Source organism: Carettochelys insculpta, chromosome 26 (genome assembly GCF_033958435.1).
Source record: "Carettochelys insculpta isolate YL-2023 chromosome 26, ASM3395843v1, whole genome shotgun sequence".
Lineage (NCBI taxonomy): Eukaryota > Metazoa > Chordata > Testudines > Carettochelyidae > Carettochelys > Carettochelys insculpta.
Window position 1 is genome coordinate 3,089,924 of NC_134162.1, and position 25,576 is coordinate 3,115,499.

Genomic DNA, 25,576 nt, shown 5'->3' on the forward strand with positions numbered 1-25,576 from the left:
TTTGGGCAGGGGGCTGGGCTCCAAGACTTCCTGAGGTCCCTCCCAGCTCTACGACCCTGTGAGTCTATGATCTTCCTCCCCCGTCGGCAGTGCCTGTTTGCTTGCCCTGGCCAGGGCTGGAGGGCGCACGGTGCAAACCCAAAGGAGGTTTACTGCTCCCTCCTGGGAGGAGCTGGCTCTGAGAGGTGTCCGGGTTGCCCTGCTCCTTGCTCTGGGCCCTGCTCCCAGTAAAGAGCCAACAGAAGTTTTTGCCTGTTCTCTCTTCCCCGTGCCCCTTCCCAGCTCTTTGGAGGAGCAGACAAGCACCCTGAGCAGCAGCACCAGCAGCCAGGACTCCCTGCACAAAGGCTCCAAGAGGAAAGGGATCAAATCGTCCATCGGGCGCTTATTCGGCAAGAAGGAGAAAGGCCGCCTGATCCAGCTGAGCCGAGATGGGGCCAGCGGCCACGGTCTGAGTCCCCTCCTCCCCTGTGCCGCAGGGTGGGCAGGGGGTGAGGCCTGCGTCCCTGGTTGGGTGGGAGATACGCAGGGAGGTGCTGCCGTCCGCCCTTAGCCTGGGCAGGGGCAGGTCTCTGTTCGACGGCTCGCCCTGCTCTGAAGACGCCCTAGTCCCCGCGTGCAGCGTCTGCCTTTGGCCTGCTCCACACGGGTGGGCAGCCAGGTCCGGTCTTGCCGTGCTAGCAGGACCAGCGTAACCCGAGTGCCAGCACTGACCTTAAGGTGCCTTTCCCCAGTGGAGCTTCTTCCCCTTTCCTTGCCATGGCGAAGCCCCAGTGCATTCATACCCGTGTCACTCTGCCCACGCTGGCGGGGCTGCACAGTTATGTGCGTGCCAGAGGGCGCTGGCAGTGCCACCCGCTGCAGGGCTTTCGGTGTGGAGCTCTGATCCTCAGAGGCGATGTGCCCCTGCAAGAAGGGGATGAGAAAATCCAGACGCCAGGCAGCGTTTGCAGCTCTTACCTCTGTAACGTGGGCCAGGGAAGTGCCAGCTCTCTCATGGTTCACCTCTTGCTGCCATCGCCTGCCCCTGCAGCTGCTCCAGGCAGGGGGCCGTGGCTGGTTCAGGCAGGCGCTGGGCACCAGATGATGGCGAGTGTAATCTCTGACACTGGTTTCCTCCTGGCCCAGTTCTGATGGCTGACCCTGAGCTCGGCATGCAGGATTTGCTGGCGCTCGGCAAGCTGGGAGCCCAGGCAGAGAAGGACCGGCGGCTGAGGAAGAAGTAAGCGTGCCCATTTCTGTGCTCCTGTCAATGAGGGGAGGAGGAGGCCTGCAAGGTGGCAGCAAGGCTAGGGCTACTGGAAACCCTTCCTGGCCACCGAGTCCTGAGTGTCTCCCTGTCCACCCAGCATCTGCTGAGCTGATCTGAGCCGTCCGGTCACCACTACCTCTCCTGAGCCATCCTCACCCCTCCTGTTGTTTTGCTAAGTACCGTTCCCCACAGCCGCTGGCAACTGCTTCTGGGCCCATTTTAATGTCGGGCTCGTGCACATGTGCCTACGCCGTGCGCATAACGGTGTCCCCAGCATTGTTGTTTTAGTGCCCACCGTGCTGACTGCAGGGGTGGGAGGTTGCGGTCCTGTCGGACTTGCCAGATGCTCTGTGTGTGTGTGTGTGTGTGTGTGTGTGTGAGAGAGAGATCCTGTAGGACTTGGCAGATGCTCTGTGTGGGTGTAGGGGTGTGTGCGCGCGTGCACGTTGAGGGAAAGAGAGAGCCTGGCATAACTCTTCTCTCGCTGCTCCCTCCAGACATGAGCTGCTGGAAGAGGCGCGAAGGAAAGGCACGCCCTTTGCACACTGGGATGGCCCCACGGTGGTCTCATGGTTGGAGGTGAGACTGGGCACGCAAGTGGAGAAATTAACACTGACACAAGTGGAGCTGGTGGGGGGCCGGAAGTGGTCAGGGCAGGGCTGCGGCAGGGGCGAAGCAGCCTCTGCTGGGAGGGATGGGGCCCATCACCTCCCAGAACCAGCCCTGGGCAGACATACATTCCTGGGAGATTTCTGGGGGGAAGATTTGGATGCATAGTTTATTTGCTGAAAAGTGCAGTTTTTGTCAGCTGCAACAATTTGTGAGTTTGGGTTGAATTTGATGAATAGTTTCATCAGGTGGAAGCTGAAACCTTTCGTTCTGCTGCCGTCCCAATGAACCGCTTCCTTTTGTGTAGGAATGTAGCTAGATTTGTGAAAACCAACATAAAAGTAGGGTAAAAAACCCAAAGTGAACCATGAACCCAAAACAAAAAACAACAAAAATTCATTTCAGGTTGAACAAAATGTTTTGTTTGACCCCCAGATGAGCCGTTTGGTTGTTAGTTTTTCATTTCAACTGGAAATTGATTTTTTTGTTCACCCACCAACCCGAAAATCATTTATTGGCTCAGTTTGAGACAGGCACATATCCATTGGGAGATTCATGGTGGGCCTTGTAGTTATGTGGTCTCTCTACCTTGTTCTGTGGTTCTCTGGGGAATTACTTTGTTGAATCCCATTGTAATTAAGGCAGGTGTAGAGGAAGTGTTTGGATTCCAGCTGTTGGAATGCCCCTGGCAAGCTGTTTGGCCTCTGGTGGTGTTTAAAATGGGACGAAGAGGGTTCAAAGAAGAGCCATAACACTGAGTGAAGGATTAGAAAGCTGGCTGCATAATGGGGAATTCAAAGAGTTCAGTCTGTTTAGAGGAGGTTGAAGGGATGCCTTGATTAGAATCTGGAACTATGCGCATGAGGAGAGGAAGTAATTAATGTATTTTACATACAGGGTAAAGTTTTCCAACGTGCTTAAGTGACTTAGGAACCAAAATGCTGCACATTTAGCATACTCTGGTGAGCGTCCCTGGAACGTCCTCCGTTTGAAAGTGTGATGGAACTGGAGTATCCAACGGGCTTTCCCTATTTTTCAGCAGCCCCCCCGGGCTGTGGCCAGGCGCGCTCAGCATTTCCAGATTAGTGTACCCCTTTCAAGAGTCTGATTTGTCTCCTCTACCCCCAAGTTTCACCTCACTTAACAAACGACTTGCTTACAAAATGAGACCCAAAGCCGCAAAGGCGTCGCAGCAGGCCCTGAAAATTTGCTTCCTTTCTTGTGTTGCCCCAAGAATTCTGAAATAAATCGATTGGAATGCAAATGTCACGCTTGCACTTCAGCGTGTGAATTTTTAGCTTGTACTGGCTTTGAGGGTGCTTTCTCTGTTGCTTCCTGGAAAACTAGGCCCTCTGACATATCCCCAGAAGAGCTCTGCCTACCCCCAGGGCGAGGGCTGTTGAGAACCTCTGCCCTGGAGCAGCCCGCGCAGAGAACAGCCCCAGCTGTATGCTGCTGAAGCAGAATGCCTGGCCAGCTTTGGAACAGGAGCTGGCTAGGGATGGGTGGACACCACTTTCACGAAATCAAGTGCCTTTCAGGGGAGCGCTCAGGCTGGGGAATGGTGCACGTGTCCCTGGTTGGCGCAGAGGTGCCCGGGTGGAGATGGCCCATGCAACTCTCTGCTTTCCTGTCTTGCCAGCTGTGGGTGGGCATGCCAGCCTGGTACGTTGCAGCCTGCAGAGCCAACGTGAAGAGCGGTGCCATCATGTCAGCCTTGTCTGATACGGAGATCCAGAGAGAGATCGGCATCAGCAACCCCCTGCACCGCCTGAAGTTGCGCCTGGCCATTCAGGAAATGGTCTCATTAACAAGTCCGTCAGCTCCACCCACCTCGAGAACAGTAAGTGCTTCCCAGCTGCAGCTGGTCCGTCCCGTGGCAGAGGCCCTGACCTTGCTTGTGGGGTGTCAGAGCAGGGGATAGGCAGGACAGCATGCTGGGGGGTTTCCTGCCAGCCTTCCCAGGGGAAGCAGCGGCTCTTCAGTCAGGTGCGATACCAGAGGTGAGCCCAGCGAGCTGGCTGTGAAGGGGCCAGAGTTTCATTTATTCTGGCCAGATTCTGTGGTGGAAGAACGGGACCTATCCCTGATGCAGTAACCAGCCTCCTTTCCTTGGAGGACTCTACCCGGCCAGGATCCTCCCCTCCCTCACTCTGTGAGAAGGTGAAGGTGCAGCTGGGGGCGTACGGGTGCTCCCTCGGACCTCGAGGTGGCTTCCGTCAGAAAAATACACATGTGCTGGCATCCAAAGGCCGGGTTTTCTTTGCAGAAAAAAAGGCTCTTTAATGTGGCAAGTTTTCCCATATTCTAAGCTTACGTTTGCGTTGCTAAGAGCAAATCTTGCATAGAGGCACCACTTTAATAGTCCTGCGTAGGTTTAAGCTAACGTGTTTTGAAGGTGAGCAGAGCCTGGCTCTCCTGTTTGAAAGCTGAGTGTTTGCAAAAAGCAGTGCTACGAGGTGGCTGTCCCCTGCACTCAACAGTGAAGCTCTGCCTCTTAATGTGTCTGTTAATAAAGCTGCTGTAAGTAGGACTATTAGTGCCTTTAAAAAGTACCAGTGGCACTTGGACCGTATGTGGAGGTCCAAAGGTCACCTTTCAGCGCTCCGCCTCAGGAAAAATTGCCGAGCCTGGTCTAGATGGTGCTTGGTCTGTCTATGAGGGCAGGGGACAGGATTTGGTGACCTCTCAAGGTCCCTTCCAGTTCTAGGATTCTATGGACATAACTGTTTTTCCCCTCTTGGGTAATCCAGAGCAACTTTCACTAGTTGAACGGTGTGAAATAGTTCTGCACCGTGTCCATTTTAAACGGGCTCTTTGTTGTTGGAATGGGGTGGCTCAGAGCACGCTGCTCAGTCCCACTCCGCCTTCTATTCTGTCCCATGCCTTATCTCTTCTATCCACTTAAGGAGCCTTAAGTGAGTTCCACACCAGCCCCAAGTGCGTGTCTCTACACGAATGTGAGCGATCCACCAGCATCCTTCAGCCTGAGCTAAACACAACCAGCTTCTGAGCTCAGCCTGGTGTAAAGGAGCAGAAAGTCTGGGTGTGAATTCACTGTAGAACCCAAAACTCTGTGTCTACTTGAACTTGCTTCACTAAGAACTTCGAGCAGACTGTTGGGTGCTGGTTGTAACATGTTGTGGATCTTTCTCTGATTGACCTTTCTGAACTCTTCCCTGTAGTCCTCTGGAAATGTCTGGGTCACACACGAAGAGATGGAGAACATGGCAACTTCTACCAAAACGGTTAGTATCTTGTGGCTCGGCTCAACTCCCACCTTCCTGGCCTGTTGCTGACCAAGCGGGACCCTGTTGGGGATTGGGTTGGGTGGAAAGGGCTCTCATGAAATTGTGGGCAGACGCCGCGTGGTCATGCGTGCTTAGCAGCTGCTTTTCAGCCTTTAATAGCTTGGCAATTTCTACAGCTGCTTTCCCCCAAATACAAAATGTGGTTTCCTTTTTCGCGATCGGTTTGGGTTTGCTGAGACCAGGGTGCTGGTGTCTCTGTCCATCTCTAGTCAAAAAACCCCAAGCCCTTGATCCCACGAAGGTGCAGAGAAATCAGCCCAGAAGATGAAAGCTCGACACCTCCTCCTGAAGTCGCTGGCAAAGCTTCCGTTTATTTCAACGGGGCCAGGATTTTAGGGGTCCCAGTCTCTTTCCTAGTGGCCCCATACCTGCCCTCATAAGGGATGTGACTCGACCCAGGGTGGCCCTGCAGGTGCTGAGTGTGGGTCACTGGCGCAGTGATCGGGTCAGGAGTGGAGCAAGCTGGCAAAGCGATGCCGGGGAAGCCTGCACTGCTGCTGCCTGACTTGTGTCTACTCTTTTGGGAAAGACTGGGTCCTAGCCAGGCATCACTGCCCTGTGCACCCCCACTTAGAACACACCCGCCCAGCATTGCTCGCTCACCCTCTAGCCAAGAGACGCCTGCTCGGGAGTCACCTGCCAAGTGGGCATCCCCATTTCCTGGCCGGTTGGCAGAGGTCAGGGCTCTAGCAAGGGACACCGCATCTTCCTGGTGCCTTTGGCTGACCGCTGTGTGTCTGTTCTGCTCTATTTATGTTTGAAGGGCGAGACCCCCCGTGGCAGAGGTACTGACTTTACCTGTTGTTTTTGTTGACATGCTACAATGCTTACAATTAGGACACCGAGGAGGGCAGCTGGGCCCAGGTGAGACCTCCATGTCAATTCTTTCCCTCTCTGTTAGCCAGGCGAGCCGGGGTTGGGAGCAGGGCCAGCGCCCAGCCTTTCCGACCGCCCTCTGCAAACTGAACGCCTGAGTGAACGTCTGTGTCCATGCACTCGCTCCACTGCCATGCAACCACCCCCTCGGACTGCCCTTCAGCCTGTAGCCCCGCTCTTGTCACCAGGCATTCCTTTAAGTCCCAAGGGGTGTCGGAGGGGAGGTCGGGGGGGCACAGCAGCAGAGAACTCCCCAAGGGAGGGAAACGCTTCATATTTTCTTCTGGGGTTTGCTGATGCCTCTTTTGTCTCATGGGATGAGGAGGATAATGTTCCGAGAGCTGGCACCTCTCACCTGCTCGTAACTTATGCTACCCCATACTCACCTGCCCCAGGGACACGGCTGGGGTGGGATTCGGTGTTTCTTTGGACCCCTGTTCTAGATGGCCAAGGAACCTACACAGCACATGAGTGCCGGGCCTGTACTGCAGGGGACAGCCTGGGCTGAGGCTTGGCAGGGGACTTAGCCATTTCCGAGGCTGGGAAGAGACATGGCTAGCAACCCTGTGTGGCTTGGTGGCTCAGCCCAGGGTTCCCTGCTGCCTGGCACGTCCTGGGTTCACCGGTGGTGATCCATCCACCCCTCCATCGGGTAACAAAGCTGACAAATGAAGGGATGTTCGAGTGAGCCAGTTGGTTCCAAGCCATCTCCCTCGCCTGGCTCCCGGGGAGCTCTGATTTGAGTCCGGAGCCAGATTTTGATGGCCTGGTGGCCTCTGGGGCCTGGTAGCCAGGACTTCCCCACTGGAAAAGCCGTAAGGCGGGCAGCAAAGCGGTGGTCCAGCAGTGATGCTCTGTCTCCCACTTAGCAACCTCAGCCCGTCCCCTGCTGTGTTTGATCAGACAGCCTGTCACAAGCGTCGCCGGCTTTGGAGCCCAAGACCGGACATCACTGCCTGTTCGGCGCGTGATTCACTGATAGTGTGGACACCGAAGTAGTGCCGGCAAATTGCCTGTCCTGCTAGGAATGAACACACGCACACACCGCCCAGTGTTGGAACGGGGGCTGCTTTAGGGTGCCTGGAGGGGGGAGAGTGTTTCCTGCCAAGGGTAAGGTAATGGGGCTGGAGTCCATGTGAGACCTCCTCACTCTCTGATGTGCTGGGAGTTACTGGTGGTATCATTTGGGCCCGGCCCTTGACTGCCCTGGCCCAGTGCTGGCCTGCCCTTCGGATGGGCAGCACTTTAAATGAGACGTGCCAGTAACCGCACCGGGACAGGGCAGTGGGGCAGGGGCTTGTCTCCTCCCTGATTTACGCTTCATTGTCTACTCTTCTGCCCCACCGCAGAGCCTCTGAGCTTGCCAGCCGGCGCTCTATGAATGGCCTCTCACCAGTGGAACAGTAACGTTACAAAGCAACAAAGTGCTGGGAGGGGAATATTTTTTTACCGCAGTTTTAATTTTTATTTGCATGACATGATTTAGACACCCAGAACACCACATGTCAAAAATGCCTTGCAGACATTCCCTGAGCCTCGGAACATCTCTGGGATTCTGCAGGCAATTATTAAACTTCCTACACTTCACAACAATATAGGCCACGCCCACTCAGCAGGGTGCCATCACCCGCTAGTGGTGCCCGGGACGTAGCAAGAGGTTGAAGAGTTTGCCACAGCTAGAATTTTTCAGGAAATCTTTTTTTAATCAGAAAATGCCTTTTTGTTCTGAAATCTCAAACAATTTACAGGTAAAAGGTTAAACGATAAGCAGGTCAAACTTGAAACAAAATGTTTTGAGAAGATCACAACAAAATGTTCAACAGACTTGATCTGAAAGTATTTTTTGATTTCTCAGCGAGTGAAAGTTTTCAAGTTGTGAAATTTTGGTCCCAATTTGAGAGAGAGAATTTTTAGAGTCTCTCATGGGAAAGTCCTTTCCTGCCACTCTCTAACTGCAGCTGTGACTAACAGAACTGGGCCCCTTAGCTCAGTCAGAGAAGGGTCATGCTTGAAGTTCCAGGGTCCCTTCTTCCATCAAGCCATCCAGGATTGGGCCATTATAAAAATAACACCTAGTTTGTATGTGGGCTTTTCATCTGCCATTCTCGAATCTGCCACACATCTATTCGGACCAAGAAGCCCTGACACAAGTTATTAACTTATCAAAGCGCATCCTATTAGTAATTGGACAGACGTTTCCAAAAGCAAAATTCCCAATAAAGCCAATTCAGCTGAAAATCAGCCAACGTCTGAGTGCCGCAGCTTTGAAACCCTACCTTGCACCAGTGTATAACATGCCCCATTGAGTCCCCCGGAAGGTTGTGTCTGCCGCATGCTTTTCCCTTTGCTTTCACAGACGCTGGCCTACGGCGACATGAACCATGAATGGATTGGAAATGAATGGCTGCCAAGTCTCGGGCTTCCGCAGTATCGCAGCTACTTCATGGAGTGTCTGGTTGATGCTCGGATGCTGGACCACCTGACCAAGAAAGATCTCAGAGTGCACCTAAAGATGGTCGACAGCTTCCATCGGTGAGCTGGTCTTCCTTGGAAGGCATCAAGAGCATTAAGGCCTTTCCGGAGCAGTGAAGGGACGAGAAGGCCTGTTGCAGCTGTCGGGGCTGTAGATCATGTGATCTCAAGCGTTTGTAGGGGGGATGCTCCACAGGTCCTATCCAGACACTGCAGGGAGCAGCTGAACGTCCTCAGACACCATCTTTGAAAGAAGTGTTCTGATTCAAACCAGATAGTCTGTAACACCTTAGAAAAGCTGATGCTCTCCATGCAATTCCCTGTGTAGCGGTTGCTGGCACAGAACCACTCAGTACAGGTCAATCAGAAGGGGCAATGCAACTTCTGACCCAGGCCTGGGACGTCCCAAACCACAAAGGTAAAAGGCCTTCCCTGCTCACCTATCCGTCCCTCCCTTTGCCTACCTGCCGGAGCAGTGACAGACCTGGTCCACACTAGGAGGTCAGTAACAGCAAGAAAGCCGTGCTAGTCTATAAACTATCAAAACAAAAAGCAGTCCAGTAGCCCTTTAAAGACTAACAAAATGATTTATTAAGTGATGAGCTTTCGTGGGACAGACCCACTTCTTCAGACCACAGCCAGACCAGAACAGACTCAATATTTAAGGCACAGAGAGCCAAAAATAGTAATCAAGGTGGTTTTACTAGGAGGTTAGGGTGAACTCAGCTGACTCAGGTCAATTTTCTAAGCAATCAGTTCACACTCCAGGGTCCGTTCTGCTGATTATAAGGGCTCCTAAGGTAATCTTTGGTGCTCGGCTTTTCATGAGGAGCGAGGCCAAAATCAGCCTTGCACGGTCGGCCTTAGGGCAGTGCAAATGCAGCCCTGTGAAATTCGACGTTCTGGGCTTCCTGGAGGGGTCCCGCTTTCATATCAAAGCACAACCTTGTGAGCACTCTGCCCTCCTCCCCGCTGCCCCCAATTTGCTGCTTGGCTTGCACTGAGCATGCTCAGTGTCACCGCGGAAGCTGCTGTCCTCACCTTGCCCATGGCCATACGGCACGCGCAGGTCAGCTCTTCCCCCCACCCCGCAAGAGCTGCCCCTTCTCGTGGCTGCTTTGCAGCTCACCAGTCATGGCAGGTGCCCCCCTCCTGTTCAGAGCTGCAGAGATTCTAGCGACCGACCTTCCAGCTCCTACCTGCTCCTGCCCGAGTCCCCCACCTCGTTCCAGCCTCCCTCCCTGCCTCATGCAGCCGGATGCGGCCGGAGGGCCCAGCGAGGGGCATCGCGCTGCTGAGAACACAGCTCGTTCCCTCTGCACAGACACCGCTGAAATGAAGCATCTGGTGGAGGATGGTGGGGTGGGAGGGCTGCATCCCGCTGCAGCTGCTGTTGAGCCCAGGAGCTCAGGGATCTGGCTGAGGAGGCCGGCGGGGAATCCCTGCCTCTCTTGTGGAATGGTTTCCCTGATCTGCCCTCCCATCCCTCTGTTCCCCCACTTGGCTTGGCTGTGGGAGCCACTCTGCAGCTGCCAGGCCCTCCTGGAGCATTCGTCCCACTGCAACTCTCCAGCTTGTGGCCAGGGGTCCCTGCCGGGGGCAGAGCCTCACCCGGGGAACGCCAGGAGCTTGGCCTGCACAGATGGGGCTGCTTTTGGGTCACAAAGGCTTCACGATGGGGGTGGAGGAGGCTCCCATGGCAGGAGCGTGAGTGGGAATGGGAGGTGCACGTGAGGGCTGCCACGAGGCCGACCTAGGGCCAGGAGACGGCAAGGCCATGACATCCCCACCCCCCAGCAGCCTGTGATGGCGCGTGGGGTGAGGGTAGCCCCTGCCGGCGTGCCACGGCAGCGTGCCTCGACTCACTCAGGCGCCACAGCTGGGATTCTTGCTTTCTGGGTGGCATTCCCCCTGGGGTGCCGTTCTGCCGTGCGCTGACAGCTGCGTACACACGGCTGCGTCATCCCTTGCTCCCAAAAAGAGAGTTGGCTGAAAGCCCCACCTCGGCCTGCTCAGCAAGGACAGGGTGACACGCCTCCAATCCTTGCAAGTCAGCCGAGGGCCGGTTCCATCTACCGCCTGGGCCCTGCGCGGCACTGGGACTGATCACAACGCTCCAGGCTACACCAGGAACCCCGACACCAGCTGGCAGCCCCAGGCTGCAGAATTCCCGGGCGAGGGAGCTCTGCCACGTCACAGCAGGGCTGTGGTTGGTGCGCTGGGGCAGCCTGCCCCTGCAGGTAGTACAGGTGGTGGCTGAATGCCCCAGGACAGCCCAGAGTGCATATGAATACAGGACTGAATGGGGCAGACACAGCCCAGCCTTGAGCCTACTTGGGAAGGCCTGGCCCTTGAGCTGGCCCTGTGGAGTACAGGAATTGGAAGGTGAGCTAACTGGAAGGGTGTCTCTCCTCTGCGCTGGTAATGGGGTGTGAGTGTCCTTTGTGGAGGGGAGGGAGGATAATAAGGTTCGGCCTTGTCACAGCGTGACCCTTCCTGGGAAGCAACCGCCTCCCCCTCTGCTCTCAGCAGTGCCTTGTGTTTCCCCAGCACCAGCCTGCAGTACGGCATCATGTGCCTGAAGAGGTTAAGCTATGACCGCAAGGAGCTCCAGAGGCGGCGAGAAGAAAGCCAGCACGAGATCAAAGGTCAGGAGCCCGTCAAAAGTTGGTGCTTGCCTTGGGGGAACGGCAGCAGAGCAACCTGCCACCCGCTGGCTTTGTAGTCCATCGCCTGCGGGGCCGAAGGCAGCACTTCCCAGTCGATAGCAAACGCTCGCTGCCCTGCCCGGCTCTGCTCCATATAGAGGGAGCTGGCGTCTTGTATAGCCACCGGGGAGCTGTTTGCAAATTGCAGCCGGCTCCGTGTTCTGCAGAATACAGTAAACCCTCGATTTAACGGACCAGTGGCGGGAGGGGTGTCCGCTAATGCCGAAAGTCCCTTAAATGCAAGGGCTTACTTGTATTCACACAGCGCCCCCCCACCCCAAGCCAGGCGTCCCTGGCCCCCCAGTCGCCCCCTCCAGAAAATATTGTAGCCACCAAGCCGGAGCTGCTGCTCCTGGAGTCTCCATCGCGTCCTGGGCCTCTGCCGCAGCTAGAGCTGCCAGAGCCGCCACGTGCTCCACCAGCCGGGCGTGGGGCACTCGTCATGGTGGCTCCTTCAGCTGCTGGACAGGTCCTGCAGCTGTGGCAGGAGCCTCAGCCTCAGCACGGCTCTTGCAGCCACGGTGGCTGCAGTGAGTCGCCAGCATTTCTGTATTTTCTTTGGGGGGGGTGATGGAGTGGGGGATACCTGTGTGTGTGTGTGGCTCACAGAGGGTGGGGGGCTCCTGCTGAGGGTAACCTTGATGACCAGGTAACACCTTTGTACTGGAGACAGAGGAGGAGGTGGAGCCTGAGGGGTTTGAATTGGAACTGGGAGTTGGGAAGCAGTTAGTCTGGGCTGAGGGAGAGCGAGACAAAGGAGGGGGCCAGGCCCCAGCTCTGGGGGCCCCTTGGGGCTCCTCTCCTCAACATGGATGGGACTGGCTGTCTCTGCCTGCTGTACTGACTCCTCTGTACGATGCTGTGTCCTGTCGGCTAATAAACCCGCTGTTCTCCTGCTGAGTGAGAGACTCCTGCCTGCGGACAGGGTGCAGAGCTTGGGGGACCCTAGAACCCCATCACAGGGGGCAATGGGGAGCTGGCGGACTTCAAGAACAAGAGAGACCTGGTGGACGTCCCTTGTTCCCAAAGTCTGCTGAATCGGGGTCTGCTAAATGGGGGGTTCGCTGTACTGTCAGCCCTGATCCCCTCTGAATCCTGCCCCTGTATGTCAGGTCACATTCGTTGGAACAACTGTGAAGTCAGGCTTGAGCGGGGAGGCGAATGGTCGAGGTTAGAGGAGCGCCCCCTGCATGCATCCCCCAGCAGCCCCATTGCAGTTGGACTCGAATGTAGAATTGGGTGAACTTAACTGGAGAGCCCACTTGAGGAGGAAAGAATTTCTGCCCTTGCAGTCAGTTTAGTTTCCACGGGGACCTGTTGTTTCTGGGTCAAGTGGGTCGGGATTTCCAACTCTCTTGGGCACCGCTGGGGAAGTTAAACTATTGGGACCACCCTTCTGAGATCTCAAGTCGATAATGCAAAAGAACTGTCTGGGGCAGCAATATTCCTCCGTGCATCAACGGGAGCACCTTGCAGCGATAACAGCAGCAAAGGCCCTAGAAGTAACCCACACCTCCCTTTTCCTCGTTTCTGGGATTCACAGCACCCAAGCAGTTATTGCTGCAGGCCGTCGAAGGGCAGGATGGCCGATGTCCCCAGGGCCAGGCCTAACCAACCCCTTAATTTGGTCTGGGGGCAAACATACAGGCCACATAAGTGATTGTCACCCTGCCCAACGGCCAGCGTGCTCAAGGGTCGGTGGTGATCAGACGGTACCCGAACGCTGACGTCACTCGAGTTTGGTGTGTACTGAATGCCTGACCCTGCTGTCTTCCAGATGTCCTGGTGTGGAACAACGATCGGGTCATTCATTGGATCCAATCCATTGGGCTTAGGGAGTATGCAAATAACCTCATCGAGAGTGGCGTCCATGGAGCACTCCTAGCTTTGGATGAAAATTTTGACCATAATAGTCTGGCGCTTGTCCTACAGATCCCCACTCAGAATACCCAGGTAAGGAAGGGCCTGCCATGAGATGGTTGCGTGTTATTCATCTCGCTGTCCATCTGTCTCCATCCTCTCATCGGCTTGAGCGTTTCTAAGGCATCTGTCCCCTTGGTGCTGACGGCTGAGTAGTTTCACAGCGCGGAAAGAGAGTCACCCAAATGGCTCGGCTTTGAAAAGGCAGCGGTTGCTCTTCACGGGACTCTGCCTTTTCTACAGACGCTGCAGAATCCGCTTCAGCGCCAGGTGTCATGGGGCAGCTTGTGGCAGGACCTGTCTTCTCCTCACAGCTGCAGCACCCGTCTGTCGGAGCACATGGGTGATCCTGTGTTCGTGTCAGTCATTCCCTGCGAACGGTATGTTGCTGTCACTCATTTGATGCTATTTTCAGGCACGGCAGGTGATGGAGAGAGAATTCAACAATCTGCTTGCCTTGGGCACGGACAGACGGCTGGACGATGTGAGTAAATCGTCCTTTCTTGTGAGAGAGTTGTGCCAGGCGTGTGAAAAGATGGGGTCCCTTCTGTAGGGTGGGACACAAGAGCTAGGCTGGCCTGGTAATAATAACGGAGGGGTGCTCAGAAACCCCAGCACAGCCTGAACTGCTCAGTTTACTTATGCTTTGAGGGTTTTGCTGCTGGAGGAAATGGCGGAGCTGGGTCCTGGGTGCTGCTGGCTGCCGACAAGCCATGCGGGGGCTCCGGTTCTGGGGTAGGAAGATGGACAAGCCCTGGCGTTAGTTCTGGGGGTGCAAGTATCCGGACCAGCTACACCTGGGTGCTGCCTTTCTCTCTTCGTTAAGGGGAACAGGCTTGCCAGTTAGCCAGGGCACTGGCTGTAGTGCCAGCCCTCTGGGGAGGTGGTGGGAGCAGCTGTCCCTTGAATAATTTAAGGCTGTACTAGCCAAAGCCCTATGGGGTGTGCTACTGGGAACAGTCCTGCATTCAGGAATAGACTTGGTGGAATCTAATGGGTCTTTTCTCCCTGTGTTTTCTGTGGATCAAGTCCCAAGAGGTGCTTGGCAGCTCCTGGGGACTCCACGGGTTTCAGAGCAGAACTAGCTTTACTGTTAACTTTTACTGGCCATCTAAGGCTGGTAAGAGCCCCTGGCTGCAGGGCTGGCTAGCACAAGGGTTGGGCCAGCTCAGCTGGGAGTGTCGTTTTGATGTTCTCCTGTGCCTGGGTTCCATGCTGGGTCTGCCAGTTCGCTCCCTGACGTGTAGCTTTGTACGTACCGTGAGTCACTGGCCCAGCTGGCTCATGTACCTGGGCCGTGTACGATTCTATCAATAAATACAACGCTGTGTGAACATCACATGCGGGGTCTCTTTAAATGCTGCCACGCTGGTGCCCTGCTGGGTGAGCAGCAGCTGCTCCGAGGATCTTTCTAGTGCAGGAGATGAAAACCGACACGTCCGCTGGGAGGGACCAGGGGACAAAGAACTCTTTGGACGCCAGCGAGACAGTGCTGGGGATCACGTTCCCATCCTGCGCCCAGGGCAGTGCAGGGCCTGCCGCTCCGTGGGCAGCGATAACGGGCCTTGCGCTCCGGCAGGGCTAGCCAGCGCTCTCCGGGGGTTGCCTGGGCCTCGGGCTGGTGACTGGCCGAGGCACTTTTGGATCTCACAATTTTGAACCTTTAAGCAGGGGGCATGTGACGAAATCCACAAGGCGTGACGGCCGCCTGCCTCTCGTCGCATCCGCCGGGGCTGCCCTGATGCACAGTGACGCTCTGTGGGTCCCCAGCACTTTGGGTTTCCAAGGCACAGAACGGGCATCAATGAGGGCTCGTAGCATTTGAGAGAGGCAGGCGGGTCGCTGTTGTCAGGGCCAGTTCACGGCCTGGCTGTCGGTTGCCCTTTCTCTGCTCTCGGCACAGAGAACCGGGTTTTCCAAAGAGCTCGGCACCCAAGAGGCCTCCCTGCAGTTTGCCGAGCCCTTCTGGAAACATGCTGCCTATTGCGGTGCCTCTGAGGGAGACGAGCTGTCCTGCACCTTCTGCATTAACCAGCGAGGCCAAAGCCACAGGGCAGCTTTCAAGCAGGCGTTCAGGAGATGCCCAGTGTGGGCTGGCCTGGTCGGCCGCTCTGCTACCCAGGGCAGACTAGGGCAGGGCTTGGTGCAGAGTCTGTTTGAGGATCTGGCTGGTCCTGGGAGGTCGCCTCAGCCTTGCACATCTCACTCTTCCTTAAGCAGGAGTGTCCTGCATTGCCAGGCCGACAGGAGCCCTGTGCCAGCCCGGCTGGTCCAGGCCAGCGTTTGCTATGGAGACCTTGCAGCAGGCAAGCCCAAATGGGAGTGGGGTGGTCACGAGAGTCCGGCCTGTCTCCTCCCAGGGGGGATCCCCGCCCCTCGGAACAGCCCGAAACAGCCCTGTCCGGGTGCACGCCTACGGCCAGCTGCTTCTGGGGTTCTCACTTTGGGCAGGCCTGGCCCTGTAGCAAACACCAACCATCACAGCACTACATGTCAGTGTGATGGAGTGGGGGGAGTGCATGTGTGAGACTCAGGCTGGATGTGTGAGACAAGCAGAGCAGCTCCCAGCAGCTAAGGATGACCCTGGGGCTATAACCTGGGCTGGCAGGTAACACCTCTGCCCTGAACAAAGAGGAGGGAGGAGCCGAGCTGGGTTTGAACTGGAGGCGGCAGTGAGAAGCTGGGGGAGAGGGAGCTGGAAGGCAGCCAGCCGGGCAAGGGGGAAGCTACACCCCAGAGGGGCACCCCTCGGGCTCCTCTCCCCAGGACGGGTTGGAATGACTGTCTCTGACTGCTGCACTGACTCTTCTGTGAGAAACTGGGCCTCTGTCACCTAAGAAACTTCCTGTTCTACCTGCTGAGTGAGAATCACTCCTGCCTGCGGCCAGGGTGCAGTGCATGGGGACCCCTGAACCCCATCACAGTCAGCGAGCTGGGCACGTTCCCGCAGGAGAGCAAGACACCCCAGCCTGGCTTTGGAAGGGATCGAGGGGCCTGTCCTTCCCACCGGCAGGGTGGTGGAGAAACCTGGTTCCTCGTAAATTACACCATGGACCTGCTTGTTCTCAGGAAACAAATGAAATCTATGGGGTTCCCTGCTCGGGCTGGGTCACTTGGAAATCTTCCTCCACACAACCTGAGCCTGAGATGCCCTGGCTGTGGCTGGAGGGATACGGCTCTGCCAGGAGGAGGTTGCAGACTTACAAAATGCAAGCCGCAGCAGTTCTGGAGTGGCCCCAGGTACCATCAGTGACTATTACCACCCTTCCTTATTTGTATTAGGGTAGCTCCTGGGAGCCCCTGCCCTGGGCCAGGACTCCCCAGTGCTAGGCACTGCACAGACACTGACCAGAAAGACAGTCCCTGCCCCACTGAGCTGACAATCTAAGAAGGTCAAAGCCATTTTGCACTGCACCTGTTTGACACGTGGACTTCCAAGGTGCACAGGCGTAGAGGCAGCCCAGGGACCAAGGGAGATCGTGCTATGTATTTATCTAGATTGATGCAGAATAAAAAGAGCAGCCGTCCCTCCACTCGGGGAGGATTTCCAGAGCACATAAGGCAGTGACGTGCTTAACACTGAAAGGGGGCGCTCGGTGCTTACGTGAAATTTGTGCTTTCGAAAATCAACGCCGCGGTCACCAGGATGGAGCTCAGAGCACAAGTCTGAAAAAGCCACTTCGGTGCAAGCACACAGCAGCCATTTCCACTAGCAACTGGGGATGGGGAGAGTTAGAACAAGCATCCCTATCCATCAGCTTGCCTCTCGCACAAGCCCTCAGGCAGAGGAGCAGACCTGGCATGCTCAGCTCCCGCAGGCTGGGATGGGAGCCCATGCTCAGGGGCTTGGTCCATTCAGGGAACTCACCTTGGCGCTGGGCATGGGCCTGTCTGGGCTTTGTGCCTCCGCTGCCCTGACAGTCAGGTCCACATTCTGCCTCGCTCAGCTGGGGAGGACCAGCCTTATCTGTACACCAGAAAGCCTCCAGTGCTTCTGTGGCATCGGAAGCCTGAGCAGCCCCTCTGGAGCAGGGGTTCAGCTTTCCCCACGCAGCATCCTACAGCCACCCATTTCCCAGAGCCCTTTGCACCCCAGCACCCTTAATGCAAAACCAGAGGGTAAATGCAGGCAGGGGGGTCAACGGACTTGCCAGGCCCCTGGGCAAGGTGTGGGGCACCCAGCCGCCTGCTCCATGAAGGGGTGGGGCCTGGGGCAGAAGGGGGCGGGGCTGGGGCAGCCAGCCCTCAGCACCATCTGGAGCGCACCATGCTGTGCCCTCCCCACCAGGCAGCCCTCAGAGCTGCCCAGAGCACATGGAGCCCGGCTCCGGAAGCTATTTAAAGGGTTGGGAGCCTGGCCTCGGGGCATTGCCTGCTTTTCCCTCCCTCCCTCCCTCAGTGGGCCTGAGTGCAGCTCTGCCCAGCCACCCCCAGCCTCTTTAAGCAGCGGCTGCAGTGTGGCGTCATTGCTCAGCTCCGGGGGACCAGCGGGAGGGACCCGCCCGACACAAGCCAGCAGGTGGCTAGGGTCAGTCAGTCCCAGCCAGAAGGACATGGGGGAAGCGTCCGTTCTCCTCCAAGGCTTGGCTTGTGCTGCATCGGTTGTGGTGCGCCATGGCCTCTTCTCAGCACAAGAAGTGGTGCCTCGTGGGAGTCCCGGCCTCTGATGCAGCTCAGGAGACGTGGTCTGCCGGGGAGCCTGCCCCGTAGAGCTGAATGGAGACAAGAGGCAACTGAAAAAGCAGTTTGACTCCATCAGCCAAGGATGAAACAGAGACTGGGAGTGGCTGGCCCCTTACAAAAGCAGCTTCTCAGCCCTGGGTGTTAATATCTCCCCATTAGACTCTGACAATGGGCCTGTCTGATCTGACTTGTTTTTTCCTCCTGTGATACATACTGCTGATAACGGGTCATCTCCACCCTGACTCAACAGACCTTGTCAGCTCTGGCCCTTCCTCTTACTGGGACCCCACTCTTTAAATACCCCTCTGGAACTACCCCCTCAATCATGCATCTGATGAAGCAGGTCTTTGCCCACAAAAGCTTATGCTCCAAAATAGCTGTTAGTCTATAAGGTGCCACAGGACTTCTTGTTGTTCTCGAAGATACAGACCAACACGGCCACCTCTGGTACAGCTCCCAGGAGGCATTGCAGCACCGGTTCCAGATAAAAATGTTTCTGTTCTCAGATGAATTGTTGCAGTATGGGGGGAGTTCAGCTTCTCAATTAAAACCGAACGTTGCCTGGGGAAGCAAACGCTTGTTGCAAAATGAACAGAGCTAAATAACTCGGGGTGGTGATCCCGGCTAGGACGGACAAACCCCTGAGAGCAACAGGAGCTGAGAGGTCATCATCCCTGGTGTCTTGGGAGACACGTTAGCCAGAAAGGGCTGCATGGCGGTGGATGCCAGCTGCACAGCCCTTTGCCCCTGCACGTTCAGCGTGGCAGGGTAGCAATGCTGTGACTCCTGGATGTTGTACGAGCACAGCTGCACTGCCTGATGGAGGGGCCGATGCGGGAGAATGGTAACTAGGGGGGCAAACTGCCGACGTCCACACATGGTTCTGCTGTCTCTCTCTTGTCCCTGGTGGTAGCTGCCTGGGAAAGTCAAACCCTAGTGTGCTGTGGAGTTACAGCACGTCTACACGGGGAAATCGACTGGAGGAGTTGGTCTGGAATAGCACCACATGTGGACGCTCCTTTTTGGAATAAAAGGAATTCTATTCCAGCATAGTTACTTCACTAGGGAAGTGCATTAAATTAAACCAAATTAAGGCCTTGTCTATGTGGAAAGTTAATCTGGTTTCCTTTTTAAAGTGGGTTAGTTAAATCACACGAACCCTGATGTGGATGCTCTCGTTCAGAATTAAAGGGCCCTTAATTGTGTTTAGGTTAATTCCGTTCCAAGGCCACATGAGTTCTAGATGAGTGGCCATGCCAAGGTTTAACACATAATGAATTCATTTTTAAGAGTTAATTAGAATCCCCTCTCCTGTGCACTTCTGCTTGTGTAGACAAGCCCTAACGGCGCTTTTTTCCACCACGAGAGCCTCCACAGGGGCTTGATCAGTTTCAAGTCACAGTCACTGGAATAATTTCCCTTCCTGATGAGGTCTTTGTTGTACAGAGTCCTGGCTGGGCTGTGTCACTGTCGTGTGCTGCCCTGAGACTGTTTGTGGCTCTTTCATTACATTGCCCGTGGCTTTGCCCACAGGGTTGTTGGATCAGTGCAGGATGGAGGCAGGGGAGGTCCTGGAGTACCAGCCGCCCAGAGAACCTCCCAGCGGGATGGCAATGGAGGATGGGGGGATGCGTGCGCAGCATCTGTGGCTGAGCCACATGGCTGAGCCCTTTCCATTTCCCCCATGCTGCCAGGGTGTCTGAGGTCATCTCTGGTGCTACAGGCATGTCTGAGCCGTCTCCACGTCCAGCTGCAGGGGTGTGAGTCCATGCAGGCCATGTCTCCCCATGCCCTGAGCTGCAGGGCATATCGGAGCCCACCCCCCTGCTCCCTGCATGGTGCTGCCGGCACCTGGAAGGGGTTACCTAGGAGGCGGTGGAATCTCCATCCCTCGAGGTCTTTAAGCCCTGGCTGGGATGACTGACTTGGGATTGGTCCTGCTTGGGGCTGGACTGGATGACCTCCTGAGGTCTCTTCCAGCCCTAGGGTTCTGTGAGCCCCTGCCACTCCCCACAGCTGCACTGTGCTGCAGGCTGTCTGAGCTCCCCACCACACACCCTGCAAGAGCATCAGCCCCACCCCACACGCATGCCCCGGTCGGGCCCTCTGGGCGCTGTGCGTCAGGCGGCAAGAGGCACAACCGGCTGTTCCCTTGCAGGGCGAGGACAAGGCCTTCCGGCGAACCCCCTCCTGGAGAAAGCGGTTTCGCCCACGAGACGTTCACAGCATCAACATGCTCAGCAGCTCGGCTGAGACTCTCCCTGCGGGGTTCCGAGCCACCGCCCTGGTGCCCTTGCCGCCCCCCTCGGCCCCACTGAAGAAAATGCCCCCAGAAGGTAGGACATCAGTCCCCCGATCCCGTCTTGCGAGGGGCGTCTCAGTTGGCAGACACCCCTTAGCCCCGCATCAGCTGCCTCCAGGCCGGCACAGTGCCCAGGCCCCCAGCATCCCTGGGGGAGGAAAGCACGTGATGGTCCTGCTCCTGTCACTCAGGGACTGGCACCTCTCGCTCTCATTGTGTGACAGGCCATCCAAATCCGAACAGCCAACTGCTGTCCCGGCTGCGTGCCAGCCCAGCTGGCGCTGTCTCCGAGGCAGCTGGCGGTTAATTCCCAGCGAGGTGGGGTCCTGAATCCCAGGTCACTAACCACATGCTTTGTGTTTTCCTCCGACCGCTTGCAGTTGGGGCGTCTGGACCACCGAGATTGGAGACCTCGACAGTTCGAACGTATTCCTGCTGAGTCTCGATGGGAATCAAGCCAGACTGGGTAAGTCTAAGGAGGACCAAGGGATAGGAGCTGAACCAGCCATGAGACAAACGACATCTAATAGATGAGCCCGAGGAAAGACCCACCGTCGCGTTCTACAGCTGGACTCCTCTGGTGGCACCTCTGTCCTCTGCTCTCCCTCTGATGGAGCTCTGAGCCAGCTCACCTAGCCTGGCTCCCGAGGGACAAAATTTTCTGATTTCTCAAGGACTTTCCTTTGGCGCTTCAGAAGCAAAGCTATGCTGGTTTTCATTGCCAGGCATAGGGACGCTGGTTGGGGAGCCCTCTCCACGTCAGACCTGTCTGAGCAAAGCCAGTCTTTGGCGCAGAGAGTTCATGGTCTAGCCTTCACCGGATACAAGCAGAGACACGGCAGGCAAGAAAACACGTTTTGTTGGACCAGCTCCTGGGGGTGCTAGGGGCAGCCCTTTGAGTGACACAGAGCTCATCTTCAGGTCAGGAGAGCTGTTGAGTCTGGTGCCCTTTGGAGAGCACCCTGGTGACATTCCCCAGGGCACAATCCAGGCTGTGGAACAGCTGTGTCCCCTTAGCTCTCCAACGTGGGAGCCCTTTTACACAGTTTCACGGAGAGAGCCCTGCCCCGGTGTGAGGTCCCCAGGCCCTGCCCCCCATCCGCAGGCAGGAGCGACTCGCTCTCAGCAGGGCGAGCAGGAGGCTTATTAGGCAATGGGGGGGACAGTGCAGTGCAGACGTGCCAGTTCAGCAGCCAGGAACAGTCAGTCTAGTCCATTCTGGGGCAAGGAGGTCCTGAGGGGGCCCCCCAAGCCAGGGCCTTGGACGCCCTTTGCCTCTCTGTCCCCGAGCCCTGGCTAATGGCCTTCCCACGCCCAGCTCCAGTGGGAATCAGCCAAGCCCCAGCTACCCCTTCGTCTGGGCCCAGGGAACAAAGGTGGCACCTGTGAGCTCAGGTTACCACCACCCACTGATGCAACCTAGTGAAACTTAGAGAAACTGCAGGGCCCTACAGGGCATCAGGGAGCACATGCAGCCCAGCCAGGGCGATAAAATCCCCCCACTGCCTCACCAGCCCCCGCTCCTGGGCTGCTCACTCAGGGGCTCCAGCCAGCCAGATTGCTCCCGTCTGAGCCGTAAGGGAGCTTCCAGCTGCTCCTGAATGACATCGCAGAAGCAAATTCTGAGTCGCAGATTTGTCCCCAGACGTGTGTTGGACTGCCCCGCTCTTTCCTTCTGGTCAGTTCGAGCTCAGAGAGAGGCTGTCGCTTCCTTAACAGAGAGTGATATGCACAGAGCCTCTTGTCTCCAGTGGAGGTCCATCCAAGCCTAGGCTGGTTTACGTGGAAGGAGAGGGCTGAAGTGATTATACGCAGTGCAGCATGATAGTCAGATTTGTACGAGGAAATCAAAGCCCTAACACAACCCAATTCCTACCTGCCCAAGCTAAGCGAAGGCAGGAGAAAAGGTCTTCTCAGCACATGCTCCCGGCCGTCTGACTGGCTTCCTTCCACAGGGCCATGCCCTCAGTTCCGCATTGGGTCCCTTGTCTTTCAACCACTGCTGTTGCCGTGAGTAGGGGTGAGAGATGACTTGGTGCTTCCTTTCCTCATTGTGTATCTTCTCCTCTCTGAGAACAGTCTCCAGTTATGGTTCAGGCGGCAGCGTCTTTTCCTTTGCCAAGGTGAAAACTTTTTGCTTGCCTTCTTGCAGCCAAGGAGCCGCCACTTAACCAGGTGATCTTCTGCTTGATTACGTTGACTCCTGGCTGAAGAGCTGGCTGGTCTCTTGTCTCTGAAGAACTGCCGAGGCTCTTTCCCCAACGCGCTTTGTACAGTAGAGTTTGAAAACTTTCCGTACAACGTTGCTACGTATATTAGACCAGGATGATGATGTTCAGCAGATGATGATACCTCAAACGACACTCCCGAGCATACTTTGTACAGAATCGATCACAGACTCCTCCAAAGGGTGACTGTACGAGCACAGGCTCAAAGCCTCACAGACAGCTGCTGCTTGCAAATGTGTTGATGTTCCTGCTTGGGGATCTCCAGACCTGAGACAGAGCTCGGTGGAGCTTCTTCCTTCTGCCCACAGAGGCTGGTCCAAGAAAGGATACTCCCTCGCTCGCCTTGTCCAGGTCGAGTGGTTAGACTGTGTGCAGCAGGGAACAGAGAGACAGACGGGGAAGGGGCTGGCTCAGAGAAGGGACTGGTACCCCTGCAGCCCTAAAATGGGACGCTGCTTTCTGAACACTTCATTCTAACCAAGGTCCCTCTACTGGTCTCAGAGACAGCAGCAGATACAGCCCCAGAGTCCGCACTCGGCCGTGGGTGCTGCTTCCCCCTCACCGTGTGAACGGCTCTGCATGTCAAAGGAGGCGGCTCTGTGGGGACTGAGAGCCTAGCTGGGATCAGACGCAAAACTGGGTGTAAGTCAGGTGCTGGAGCTTGGGCTTAGAGGCAGGGCTCTTGGGCTCCATTCTTGGCAGTGTCTTTGGTGTGTGAGTCCGGGCCAGGCGGTTCTCCTCCCTGAGCCTTGCTGCACAGCTGGCGTCAGCCTGGAGTGGAGCAGTGGTGTTGAGGTGCACCTCCCCTCTCCTGGCGGTAAGACACAACCTTGCCCGTACGAAGTCCTTGGCAAGCAGGTGCTTTGTGGTGCTGGCGGAAAGGCGCTAGCCCGGTCACCTACCTGGAGTGGGAGCCAGAGCAGAGGGGCCTGGCGTCTGCAGAGGGTGAAGAGGAGCACAGCGGGGTGACCCAGCTTAACCGAGCCGGCATTGGGCCTGCACGGGGTGTATTGGCCTGGTGACCTGTGCGCGCCAGGGCAGCCAGTCTAACCGCAGGGCTAGAGCAGGCTCTGTTCCCACCAACTCCCAGATCCCCGCTCGCTGCACGGCCAGCTGGTGCGTGGAGTGGTGCAGTGCTGGGGAGAGCGACTCAGCCTCTGCCTCCCTCTCTGCAGGCCCCGGGCTCCCCCGTCGGGCACATGGAGACGTGCTGCCAGTCCCGTTGCACAAACAGCTGCCTGGGCTCCTGTGATGAAGTGGGGGATACCTGTGTGTGTGTGTGAGTGGCTCACAGAGGGTGTGGGGCTCCTGCTGAGGGTAACCCTGACGACCAGGTAACACCTTTGTACTGCAGACAAAGGAGGAGGTGGAGCCTGAGGGGTTTGAATTGGAACTGGGAGTTGGAAGCAGTTAGTCTGGGCTGGGAGAGAGAGAGAGACAAAGGAGGGGGCAAGGCCCCAGCTCTGGGGGCCCCTCGGGGCCTCCTCTCCCCAACATGGATTGGACTGGCTGTCTCTGCCTGCTGTACTGACTCCTCTGTATGATGCTGTGTCCTGTCGGCTAATAAACCTGCTGTTTTCCTGCTGAGTGAGAGACTCTCCTGCCTGCGGACAGGGTGCAGAGCTTGGGGGACCCCAGAACCCCATCACACTGGTGTCAGGAGTGGGATGTTCTGCACCCCGAGGATGGAGCATCCAGCAGTAAGTGACCGGGGCCCCGGAAGAAGTGGGGCCTGCGAGACCCAGGTGTGCTGAAGGGCAGTGAGGTGCAGTTCCCCAAGGCGGAGGGGCCTGCGGCCGAACCCAAGCAACTGCAGTCGTGGTCCTCGAGAGGGGGTGTCACACCCGAGGAGGGGTTACTCCTGGGAATCTGTTGGAGTCGGTCCCAGAAGGTGGAGGGGCCGAGAGCCCAACCCCCAGGAACAAGTGACCCCTGAGGAGGCTGACACTGAATGAGTTCTTCCCAAGACAGGGTGCTCATGGTCCCTGAGAGCGGGTGTCGCACTGAAGAAGGGGTTCCGCTGGGAGTCTGTTGGAGTCGGTCCCAGAGGGCGGAGGGGCCTACGGCCTAACCCCGGGCAGCTTGTGACCCGCAAGGAGCCTGGCACACTGAAGGGATTCTTCCAGGAATCGTGGGGTGCAGAGGGCATCAGCCTGAGAGCCTGCAACCACGCTGAGCAACTCCACTGTGAAGTGGCAGCACCTGGAAACCGAATCAAGATTAAAGAAGCTGGACAAGGCAGCGTGGATGTGCAGTGGCAGAGCTGAGGGTTAAGGAAAATCCTGCAGAGGTGAGCCCGGATCGGGGCAGGGAACCCTGGACTGCATGGAGTTCTGAACCGAGTGGCCTGCCGCAGCTCAAGGAGAGAAGGAGCGATTCCAACCCATCATCTACTAGTGGCCAAGACAGACCTGCAAAAAGTTTTCCAGGCCTGGGCCGAGGAAGGTGCCTGTGTGTCTGTGCAGGAAAGCAGCTGATCCACTGGGAATGGCAAGTTGTCTGTGAGAGAAGCTGCTTCACCTTCTGTGTGTGTGTGGAGACCAGCCGGGGGGCTGGGACAAAGGAGAGAGTGTCTCCCATTGTCTGTCTGTGTTGAACAGCAGCAGCAGCCTGGGGAGAGAGCAGAGCCTGCGTTTGGAAAAGATGCCAATGAGGAAACTAGCCCATTGTCTGAGGAAGATTCCCCAGCCTGGGGTGGCTGGAGAAGGAACCACCAGAAAAGAGCATTCCAGGTGTGTCTCTGAATCCAGCCATGGGGGCTGGAGCAGAGGAAATGGCTCTGGGATGGGCAGTGGTGTCCCTGCTAAGGACGCTGGTCCTTGGTGCAAGAAAAGTGCTTCTGCTTCTGGGGAAGTGAATCCTTTGCCTGAGCCTGTGGGGGCTCGAGATGGAGCCAAGATCCCAGAGCTGGATCTGAGGGCAGCTGAAGCCCAGATGGGAAGTGGGCCTGCCTCTGTGTCTCTCAGGGGGGATGATGCTTTAACTTGGTCTAATCCAGTTAGTATCATCAGGGAATCCCAGAGACCAGACGATTCTGGTACTTGTTCTTTGCCTGATGCTGAGGTGTTATTGGGAGGGGGTGAGAGGAATCTGTCCTACCAGAGTCATCCTCTCGCCAGGACACAGGAAGAGCGGACTGGCAATGGAGTTACGCTGACTGATGAAGATAAAGGAGCTGGTAGCAAAAGGGAGGAAAGGGATCCTAACCTTCTGTC

The 25,576-nt window shown here is 56.5% G+C and overlaps 1 protein-coding gene across 1 annotated transcript in view; it reads left to right on the plus strand.

Moving 5' to 3' along the window:
* The window catches only part of PPFIA4 (PTPRF interacting protein alpha 4), a 134,231-nt gene extending 110,331 nt beyond the window's left edge, over nt 1-23,900 (plus strand). Inside the window, exons 19-30 of the mRNA XM_074977877.1 lie at nt 283-449; nt 1,129-1,222; nt 1,750-1,831; nt 3,504-3,704; nt 5,047-5,109; nt 6,010-6,036; nt 8,405-8,580; nt 11,071-11,168; nt 13,006-13,181; nt 13,564-13,632; nt 19,990-20,167; nt 20,514-23,900. Coding sequence (XP_074833978.1) covers nt 283-449; nt 1,129-1,222; nt 1,750-1,831; nt 3,504-3,704; nt 5,047-5,109; nt 6,010-6,036; nt 8,405-8,580; nt 11,071-11,168; nt 13,006-13,181; nt 13,564-13,632; nt 19,990-20,167; nt 20,514-20,572 — 1,390 coding nt within the window. The 3' untranslated portion in view covers nt 20,573-23,900. The remainder of the gene's footprint in view (nt 1-282; nt 450-1,128; nt 1,223-1,749; nt 1,832-3,503; nt 3,705-5,046; nt 5,110-6,009; nt 6,037-8,404; nt 8,581-11,070; nt 11,169-13,005; nt 13,182-13,563; nt 13,633-19,989; nt 20,168-20,513) is intronic.
* The last annotated feature ends 1,676 nt before the right edge of the window (nt 23,901-25,576 follow it).